The sequence below is a fragment of the Lycorma delicatula genome, chromosome 5 (assembly GCF_047948215.1).
Source record: "Lycorma delicatula isolate Av1 chromosome 5, ASM4794821v1, whole genome shotgun sequence".
NCBI lineage: Eukaryota > Metazoa > Arthropoda > Insecta > Hemiptera > Fulgoridae > Lycorma > Lycorma delicatula.
The window spans coordinates 57774639-57786706 of NC_134459.1; the positions used below are offsets into that span (position 1 = coordinate 57774639).

The window sequence follows — 12068 nt, forward strand, 5'->3', positions numbered from 1 at the left end:
TGTTAATAAAGTCAGCCCTTTAATTTCAATTACAGTAAACTATATTTTTTAGATTTTCATAAAGCCTTTGATACGTTAGACCATCATAAACTTCTAGATGCCCTAAATAAGCTAGGGTTTAATGGCCCTTTTAATAATATGCTACAAAACTATTTAAGTAACAGAAAACTTATTGTTAAAAGTAAAGATAAATATAGTGATAGATACGAAACGGATAGTGGCGTGCCTTAAGGGTCTATCTTGGGCCCAACACTTTTTAATCTGTACGTTAATGATATGTCTAGCGCGATCTCTAATTCACGTCTTTTGCAATACACTCATGATAGTGTTTTAGCACTTGGACACAAGCAATTGGAAGAAGCAGAGTTTTTAATGCAAGAAGATTTTAATAATCTATTAAAGTGGCTTCATGACAAAGGCCTAATTATTAACGTTAAAAAAACTGTTGTTTTACATTTAAGATCTCCTTATCTTCGATCCCAAAGACCAATAAAAATTATTTGTCATACATGTGACTGTATAAAAAATTACCACATAAACTGTAATTGTGAACATCTCCCGAATGCTGACAAATACAAATATTTGGATGTACATTTTGACTCTTTTTTTAGATGGGATTACCATATAAAACATATATGTAAAAATTTAAGAGTGGTTGCTATGAAATTCCACCACATTGCACCACTATTACCAATTCACTGTAAACGCTTACTCTATTCATCCTTGTTTGAATCTGTTATTCAATATGGCTTGACAGCATGGGGATCAGCCTATTCATCCTTGTTTGAATCTGTTATTCGATATGGCTTGACAGCATGGGGATCAGCCGCAGAATATCTCATAAATAAAATAAATTTAATACAAAATAGGGTCCTCAAAGATATTGCTCGTTATGATTCTGATAACAATTATGACACCAATTTAAATAATCTTACAAGATTTCTGTCAGTTAGAGGTCTATTTAAATTCTTAATTATTTTTAAGAACTTTTACAACAGTGAATACAGGGTAAATGTAGAAAGTGGATACAATTTGAGAGCAATTAGCTTTATTACAGATAGATATAATAATACTTATGGTAAACGATTAAAGAAGTATGTTGTTCCTGCATTACTTTATTCTTTACCGAATCACCTCAATAATGTAAAAATGAAAAAAAAATTATTTAAAAAACTTCTCATTGAGTGGGCATTAACTATAATGTAATAGATACTAACAGGATTCATGTTGGATTTATACTGGCAGTTCAGGCAATTATAACATGATTATAGTTATTATTTTAATGTTAATAATTATTATAATCAATAAATAATGTATTGTTGAATGGTTAAAGCTTAGTTTTATTTTCTTTATGTAATTGTTGCAACAAGATATTAATTGTGTAATTAGTTGTAATTAAGTATAGTTTTGTTTCTTGAATATAGTTTTAGTTACTAAATCTAATACATAACAAATATTAAAGAAATAATTTGTTCATTAGTTTTTAAATATATAGTTTAATTTTGTTAAATTAATTTTTATAATTGTACTACTATTATAACTATCGTAACTATTAGAAAAACGAATAATATCTTTAGTTGCTACATAAAATTGGTTATTGCATTAACTACTTAATGTAAAAATAATTCTTTAGTATATCTGTCGACAGACTTAGGTCTGACGGATGATCATGAAAGTTTTAAATTGTAAATAAAAAATAAAATAATAAAAATAAATAATAAACCTAACAGAGAATAAAACTTTAAAGCAGAAAAGAATGAACAATATCAAACAAGCGACACAGTACAGTTATTAAAAGATATATAAATATGTATTATATTTTAGAGTAGGATATTTGTTTGGTCCTTCTTATTGTAAATATTACTAATAAATATAAGTTACAACATATAAAAATGTTAGAAACAATATGCAGATAATTAATTTAACTATTTTTTTTAAAGTTAAGAAAATAAGTTTAAATAAGGTGAGTTCATTTAGATCTCTAAAAAACACCTAAAAGCAGCACTTCTTTATCTACAACATTTGGTAACTATTTAGAAGAAAGTAATTATAATACAATGTTAACAACTTTGAAATTATATGAATCCACATTAGAAGACCATGGTTTAATGAATTTATAGAAAAAAAAAATACTAAATTGCATTCTTTGAATGATCTAATCAAATAAGAAATAATATCACCAAAAATAATTTCAGCTGAAGTAGCAACAGTAGTAGTTAACAGGTTTACAACTGCTTGTATGTAGTTGTAAATATTGAGTAACAATATTAGTACACCTCTGTTATATCTCTGATTTAGTTGATTTACTAAGAAAGCAAACATTTTATTTAATGTTCAAAAAAAGCTTCAAATTCAATTTTACTAGCGATTAATTTAATTTGATTTTTACAATTTTAATATTTTTAATTACAATGGTTTTATAACAGATTACTGAAAGTTGTGTTATTTGCACCTCTGCATGTGAAATATAATTTCAAACATTTCTACAGTATAAGATTTAATCATATAATAAAATTTAACAAATTCAACTTTATATTATATATTGAGCAATTTTATTAAATGAATTTATCAAAATAGATTAGTGGGACTCTGATTTATAAATTACATTAAAATATTTTATGTTTATAAGCCAAACATGGTCATTATTATAAAATAATACTTAATCTGGATGTTGAAAGGGTAGTCTATAAATAAAAATATAATGAATCGATCAGATACATTAAGTAATACTGTAGGGAATAACCCTATTCTTGACAATGTTCCTTTTAAGGAACATAACATTTATTTTTTCAATATTTTTGGAGTGAATAAGTCTTCTTAAGCATTGTACCTTGAAAGGAACATTTAGTTATGGGTTCGACAAGTGGAGCATTCTGCAGGCAGACTGTGTAAGTAGCAGTTCATTTCATAACCTGTATGTCTCTTGTATATGGTTTGTTGTAAATGTGACTAACAGATGCTTACTGAATGTTAATGAATTATTAAATACTCACCAAATAAACTCACACAACTGAAACAGGTATGTTCACTGTACTATCTTATGCTATTATTAGCTAATAAAAAAGCTGTATTATCTTAGTATTTACTTTTAAATACTATGTTTCTTAAAAGGGTCATCACCAAGATTGCATTGTTCAATATGTATTGGATGTTGTTCCTTTGAAGGAACATTGCCAATTAGGCAGTAATTTTTTGTGTAATAACTGTACATTTTTAAATATTACGTATTCACTTTTTTACAATAATTTGTGAACTTGCAACTTGGCAGATATAACATATGGACTCACATGGTGATGCTTCCCGCTAGCAGCTAGTTGTGTGTTTTTTGTGGAAATTGGTGGTATAAAGTTAACTTGGTTAAGTTTTTTGTATCTATATTTTAATATTAAGTACGGTGGATGTTTTGAGACAAAAAACTTATAATTCGGTTCATTAATTTTAAATTTATAGTGAATTTAAAATTGAGTTGTGCAGCCACATGGCCAAGTACACTGGTGAAATTAGTTATACTAGTTTTAAGCTTTATTAATGAAGAAAGAAATTAAAGAATATGGGCGGTTGTTAACTGAATCAGTGGAGCTTGCTCAGGCCTTTGCTGAGGAAGAGGCAAACAAAAGTGGTAGAGACCGAGTGGATGCTGCTAATTAAACTGTGCGGATCCAAAATAGAGATTAATGAGCAGTTCAAAAAGAGAGTATTGGAGGAGGAGCTGCTTAACCTTGTACTAAAGAAATGGTCGACTGAGTGTTTCCAACAATGTAAGGTGGTAAAGGAATTTATCTTAGATGTTCCAGGGGAGAATTTAGTAATTGTGTAAGACTTATCCAAGGATGATAAAACACAGTTTAGAAAGAAAGTGCTAGAGAGAACTCCAACTTTGCTGAGAATGATCAAGCAAGGTAAACTGAGAAGAGGTCAGCTGATACTGGAAAAAGGGGATGTGGAAGTTCTTTTAGGTGATCAGGAAGAGGAGACTTGGGGGTGCGTTTTTAAATTAGTGGCTGAAGACCTGTATAGCGCTCTGAAAAAAGTTACTGAGCTCAATATCAGATGTGGGGTGGTGGCTGATAGTACGGCTACGATCTGCAAGTGGGTGCTTGAGTATGTTGGAAGGAGGACAGGTAAGAAGATTTTTCTCCACGCGGATGAAATTATATGGAGGAGTGGGGTATATGGCCACCACGTGCACTGCTAAGCCGAGCTGTCAAAAGTGTGAAGCCATCAGCCATAGGATTGGCAGTGGAAAATGTGATGGTCAAATACCTACAAATCAACACTAATACGATTGTTGCCGCATATGACGCAATGCTGGAGATTGTAATGATGGCGGGGTTGGGGCTTATCTGTTTGAACGATGGTAGGTTCCCAACCCTGGTGCGTGTAAATGAAATTTCGTTTATTGATCCCACCTTTCTTTCTCAGGGGCTGGCTCAGTCGATGGGGTCCTGGAAGGTTCTCCAGGAGGAGACACTCAGCGACCATGAGTCAATCCTTTTTGAGGTTGGGGCTTCATGGTCACTGAGGGTCGTAAAGACGCCACAGAGGATTGGATAATGTAGGTTTAAGTAGAATGCAGTTCTTATTACTGGAGAGGATCAGTCACCTAGATGAAGTATCCCTAGAGTTTCTTTCGGAGGTTTTAACTAGGACATGTGAAGACTCGTTGCTCAAGAAAGGTTACCACCTATGTGGCTGAGGCAAAAGCGAGCAGTATGAGAGCCCACAGGGTCCTGCAAAGGGCCAACAGAAGAGGAGGCTTGGAAGAGATCAGACAGGCAAGAGCAACCTTGAAGGAGAAGAGAAGGGAAGGGAATATAAGCACGCAGTGATGAATAACAAGTATGCAAAATGGCAGGAGTTGTGCGACCAACTGGATGAAAATATTTGGGGTAATGCTTTCAAGATAGTGAGTGGAAGATTAAGGAGAGCGTTACCTGTGCTATCCAAGGAGCTGGTGGACATTATTCTATATATAGAATTATGTCTATTATTTTTTATGATATTAGGGCATTGTATTACCATGTATGATTATATATTGATATAATGTATTGCAATGATTATGAGTTTGTGTACTAATGACCATAGTCTGTAAGTTATAATTGTGAATTTCTTTATATTATGTGTATACTATGAACATGATTTAGGATGTATGAATACAGTTATGATCATGAAATATATTAATGATTATGATTGTTTTTGTGTATTATATTTTTAGGTGTTGTATACTGTTTTATTGATTATAAATATTAATAGGATTATGTACATTGTATTGGACATCTGTGTATGATGTCATTGAACATGGTATATTTTGTACTAATCATGGCTACAATTTTGTGTATTTAAGATTGTTGTGTATTTGTGTATTATATTATTGATTATGATCATATATTAATATATTGCACTGTTTTCTTTTGTGACTGTAAATTAATGTATTGAATAATATACATATTGTAGTAACTATGATTATGCGTTTGAGCAAAGGACACTCTCCTGGGGTGAATCATACTTAATTGGGAGATTCGGCCCAGGGAAGTAAGGTATTAAAAAAAAAATTGATTTGATTTGTTGTGTATTTCAATATTACATAACAATTTGTTTAGATGTCTAGGTAATTGTCTGAATGTGATGAACATTTTAGTTAATGCTTTACTTATTATGGATGGAATAATTTTTTTGATTGCCATTATATTATGGGTCGTACTACATGATAATATAATTATGGGTTAGTGCATTATACCAATAATAATAGTATTTGTTGACATAGCTGATTTTGGGATAAGTGGTATTTGTTGGCATTATTTGCTGATACAATATGCATTTTTATTTTTTGCGGAATGAAGTGATATTACCAGAGTCGTGGTCAAATGCTGCTGGATATGGTGCCATTATTACCACCAGTCGGTACAAAATCATCTGATTTTGATGATGGTGATAATATTATACTTCAACATTTGATGATGGACTCATCAAACTGCTGTAGAAAAATGGACGAGTTACCGGCAAGACCAGACTTAGAGACACTTGATGACAACTTAAACAAACTTAATGAATGGTAAGTTCATTACAAAAAAAATTAATTTGGTTATTCCAAGTTTGTCTATTCAGAGTAATGTTATGTGAACCAATTTGATTGTATAAGCATTTTTTGTTTTATAAAGAGGTATGTTGTTTCCAGAATTATTTGAAGTGTTGCAAACGGAAGTTGTTTCTCAATCTTCAACATCTACGGCTGCTGTAGAAGCAAATGAGGTTTAGAAAACTAATGGATAACAGTCTACAAATGTTTCAAATCAGTCTAGCATTCCAAAACAGTAAACAACTGATCGTCAAACCAGGAACAAAAACTTGAAATTAGTAAAAAGGTTACTTCATCTGAACATGTTAAACAATACACCACCTCTCCATCAGTAGGAACTGGATAGGTCAACAGAAACAACCAGTCTGTAAGTAAACAATTTAAAATGAAAATGAATTTCAGTTGGAATAAGGAAACATTTCATGGTGATGTTACATTGCTAAAAGATGCTCAGTATTCAGTCACGGATAATGACTTGTCTCCTCTTGTCTTATTTTCAAATATTTCTTGATGATGACGATTGCCATGTCAGTATTGTTAATAATAGCAATCTACATAGCAGCCACAAAACACTAAAAGATTCTATACAAACATAATGGAAATATGTGACTTTATAGGTATTGAGCTATTGATGAGCTCATAAAAATGAATTCATATACATATTATTGGTTGTATAATCTGAGATATGATCAAATCGACAACATTATGCCCTTGAAACAGTATCCGCTACTTAGGCGTTATTTACATTTTGTAAATAATGAGGAGTGTGACTTGTCTGACAGACTTTTCAAAATATGACCAGTACTTCAGTGTCAGACAAAACAGTTTGAAAATAGAATATGAAAAAAAAATTTTCTATTGATGAAATGATACTACCATATAAAAGTATGAAAGCTGGCTTGCAACAGCAATATATTAATAAACCAAAAAAATGGGGCTTGAAAATAGTTGTACATGCTGGCACCAGTATAATGTACGACATATTACATGCTGGGTAAACATTTTTCCAACAGACATTAACTAATTGGTAACAAAAGTATTTTGATCTAGGTCAGAAAGTTGTTCTAAGTTTCATGTTAAGGATGTCCCCCGCTATAGCAAAGAACAAAAGAAAAAGATTCCAGACCCGTGCTCAAAAGTTGTAAGCGAGTACAATACTCACATGGGTGGTGTTGACTTGCAGGATTTGTTGGCCTCATTAAATAGGACCGAAATGAGAACGAACACACAGATGGTACATTGCCACCTTTTCTCATCTCTTGGATATTGCAGTTAATAATGCTTGGTTATGGTACAGAAAAAAAAGAAACTACAAGTTGCAATGGCTTGCCACTGAAGAATTTCTGTTATGATGTTGCTATAACATTAATCACAAAAAGTAAGCCTAAATTTGTAAGACCATTGGCAACACCTCCTGGTCCTGCTAAAACTGTGAGAAAAACCAGTAGCGCCTCATCCACCTGCAGATACTTGTCTGGACAACTGCAATCACTTTCCACACTAATTAATGACAGAGGTCGATGTAAATTATGCCAAAAGAAAACAATGTTTATGTGTACAAAATGTTGTTTCCATCTCTGCACTGTTAAGTAGAGAAAAACTGCTTTGTAATATTCCATAAACCAACACAAAAGATTGGCAATCTATAATGTATATTTTAAAATAATATCATGTATAATTCTATATTTTAAATGTGCAGTTTCATTTTTGTACTGCAAATAAAATAGAATAGAAATTAAATTTGGTTTTAATTTATAACATTGTTGGTAATGTTTCTTTTAAGGGACATGCCAATTGAGTGGTGAATTCTACGAACTTTGGCAATGTTCCTTTAGAGGAACAGCTGGTAAAATGCTAATTAATGACATCTTGTTTTCCTTTCAATTTTCCTGTTCCATGATAACTAAGTGGTAGTATAAGCAAAAATAATTTTTTTCATACATTTATATCCTTGCCAAGAATAGGGTTAAAGACACCTAACTCTAAATTTGGAAAGTTTTTTATAGTCAAAATCAAGATAATTATATAATTTCAGGCCATATTCAGGATTTAAAAATTATCTTCAGCAATAAAAGAATCAACACTAATTTAGGAACATGATTGTTAAATGTTTCATTATTTATTAGTAACCATACGTTCCTAATAGTAATTTATATTTATATAATGTTAAATGTTATGCTTAATTAACAAGATGTAACACTAATAAAATACTGAGAGTACATTCATACAAAAAAAATCTACTAAAAGTGGAATAATATACATTAACAATTCCAAACATGACTGAAAAATAAAATTCTGCACATAGTTCTTAGCAAAAATTATAAAAATACAAATGAATGCCATGTACAGCTAATAATGATGGTCTACTATAATTATAGTTTAACCACGTACTGTCAATTTCCATCTGTTTTAAATAAAATTAGTTAAAAGGTAAGAACAGGTAACTACAATAATCGGTTTATATTGGTCAGGTAAGTACTGAATCAGCTAGGAATGAATAAATACTTCAAATCATTCACTCTACTACGGGCATTCATGTTTCTATTCCAAATGATAAATATCTACAACTGCAGTTACATAATACACAAACAGAATATCCTGCCTGCACTCACAGAACATAACTGCAATGACTTTCATATATTCCAACGATAATATTTTTTTAATAAGATGGGACACCATTTCACAGCCATGCTGATGTTTGCTGTTAACTAAATTAAATGCTTTCTTGCCATATAATCAGTTGCAATGGATTCCATAAGTTGGAGGTCTATACATGGCTTTCCGCGACATGGGTTCTTAAGATCAAACAGCCTTAACCTTTTCCCATCACAATGATCCGCCGCAGTTGATTAGCGCTCCGCGAAAATATGTTGGTATCTGATTGCCTCCCTTCATAGTCTTATGCTACCCTCTTGTGAAAAAAATTTCAAAAAATTACAGTATATTAAAGAGATTTAACAGATTTTGACAAAAATAACCATTACGATTGGATATTTTTTATGCCTGTAACAAAAAAAAAAATTGAAACAGTACAAAAATTACGATAATGTAATTGCAGAATTTTTTTTGTGCATTTCTACCGCGTTTTTTATTAGCAAAATTTTTTTTTTTCTTTGTGTTTATGAAACATAGTTTGCTGATTTTAAAAATAATACTTTCAAGCAAATCGGTTGAAAATTGGGCAAAATATGTTGAAAAACCCGTGTCATAAATCAGAGTAACATTAGTAACATATGTTAGTATAAGTGAAAGTAGATTCAGAAAACTACATTTTATAAAAATTCCCACCACTCAAAAGGCTACTCAGATCGACAAAAAACAATTTTTACTGTATAGTGTTATTCATTACGAATCATTATTGTTACATGTTTACCGATATCATTTGTCAGAAAAGATATTTATAGACTTCAAGTAAAAATGACGTATTTATGACCACAAATACCTTCTTTTTTTTTTGTGTGCCATATATCATAATTTATTATGTGTTTCAATACATCGATATGTTGCTAGTAAGATAAGCAGTTTTTGTAAATAATAAATAAATCTGTAACTCTCATAGCAATATAATACACAAGTCACACACACACAAGCACATTTCTGAGAAAAAAATGGCATATTCTTTCTACTTTCTAGTCTAAATAAAACATTTTACATCGTATAAATGTCGTTCAAATTGTGTAATAAAACTGATTCCTTTGTGAATACAAAACAAAATAACCGACTTAGATGTCATATAAAATGATTTTGTAACAGCATTTTAAAACTGACGCCATACATAGCCAGTTTAATGGCTACATGATCTGAAATGGTTTAATAAAGATTTGCATATGCCACTTTTGCCCACAATTCTTGATATATTAAAAATTTCATAGTTACAATTATAAGTGACAACCGACATAATTTGGTGATTAAGATAAATTAAATTATTGTATTAATGTTGTTTATATGACCAGCAAAGTCAACAGAACATTAAAATATATAAATTATAGAAGTGATAAATATGTTGTCACTAATAATTCTTTATCTGCAAATTCAAATTTAAAGCCATTTGATGTTTGATAAATAATTTTCAATAACCCTTCATTAACACATTTCTTGCTATTTAGTTTTTGGCAAATGTATTCCCTGTACTGAATTTCTTTTGGAATTTTTTAGTTCAAATAACCCTACATTATACATTTATTTTCATTATTTATTAAAAAAATTATTGTAATTAAGAAAATTACAATATTCTTAAAATTTCTTTCCCAGGTCCTAAACCAGGAATGGTTGAAGCATAAATTTTGTTCAAATGTTCAATTTTATTGTGCAGCAACCATATTTACTAAGCTATGTGTTTTCCAGGCTGACAGGTTCCAATTTAGAAAAAATAACAGCCACATAAGAAAAAATATATATATATATTTGTCCAAGGGTAATCCCTTACTCTTAATTCCTTAAATTATTATCAAGACTTGATATGTAAAATTCACTTACATAAAATCTGTTTGTTCAAAGATTTTTCAATGCTGAACCAAGCAATCTAAACCAGTTTTGTAGGCACTTATTCCCACTCATAACAACTGAAAATAATTTCATTTAAAAGATCCGAAACAGACAGTACATAGTAGAACTTACATTAATGGCCTTATTACCATAAAAATTTACTAAACCAAGTTTGGAAAACAGTTATTATTTATTTGTTCTTACAATTGAATCATCAACCTTAGAAGTAAAGGCAAAGTGATAGTTATCATTGGTGCAGGTTTTATAATTGGTGTGAGGAATAACTGATAGCTAAGTAAAAGTGTCAACCATTGTTATAAATCATTAAATAACCACCAGATATGATCCCAGTACAAAATTATATTCTAATTACATAATAATAAAATAAATTTACAATAAATATATACGAGTACAATAATATAATGTAATAAAGAATTGACTGAAAAGAGAATCAAATCCCTTTCTCTCACCACTCCTAAATATTTTATTCAGGCTTACATATCGGTATCACTCCAACACCTACACCTCCTTCATGAGCACACATTGAAGCGACAAAAGACCAAGAATCTGTATTTGGATCATACACTTCAACAGTGGCTAAATTTGATACACCATCGTAGCCACCTATGGCCCATAGTTTTCCCATATTTGCAACTAGGGCTACACGACTTCGCATAACATTCATTGGAGAAACAAATTTCCACCTGAAAAAATAAGTTTTACATAAAAAATAATAGAGAAAAATATATTATTTTACTGAAATTATTTCATCCATAACTGTGGGATCTTGTGAGTACTTTTATTAAAAATTAAGGTAAGCTATGTCTTATCTCAATAATCTATTCTAAGATGGTTTGTTTGATTATATAAAAAAAAATATATATATATAATTATTATATTTACCAAAAAGGATATTTACACCTAAGTACAGAATAATTAGAAAATGAATTTATAAAATTATCTTCATAAAATTAACACATGAAAAAATAAAAGGTCACAAAAGTTAGTAATGTTCATGAGTATACTCTGTCAACTGTTTAAAATCATTATCCTTCAACATAATCAATTTTTGAGCTGATAAGTTAGCTTACAAACATGCTATCTATCCCAATTAGTCGCTAACAGTTTAAGATTAATCTGTTCAAAGTAAGTTTAAAATTGAAATAATCATGTGAATACTTTTCACTTGAATTAACTTTAATACTATTCATTGAAATCAATGAAACAATGAAATCATTGAAACTGGTAAAACCATAAAATTGACATAATGATACATTAAAATTTCAAATAATCCATTGCCAGTATGACCATGATTTACGTAATAACAATATGTTTTATTATATAATTAAAAGAGAATAAAGATACTCAAGTAACAATTAGGGTCCAACCTATATGCACGAATCGCAAAATGGTGAAGAAGGAAACATGTATATGGAAAAAAGGTGAATGAATGATTTACCCATGGAAGAATTGCATCATAAGAAAATAATTTCACCCTGAGAATACC

The 12068-nt window shown here is 30.4% G+C and overlaps 1 protein-coding gene across 1 annotated transcript in view; it reads right to left on the minus strand.

The window, feature by feature from the left end:
• Positions 1-1335: 1335 nt before the first annotated feature.
• Positions 1336-12068, minus strand: part of KLHL18 (Kelch like family member 18) — a 55364-nt gene continuing 44631 nt past the window's right edge. Inside the window, exon 10 of the mRNA XM_075366188.1 lies at positions 1336-11265. Within this exon, the coding sequence (XP_075222303.1) occupies positions 11046-11265 (220 nt within the window). The 3' untranslated portion in view covers positions 1336-11045. The remainder of the gene's footprint in view (positions 11266-12068) is intronic.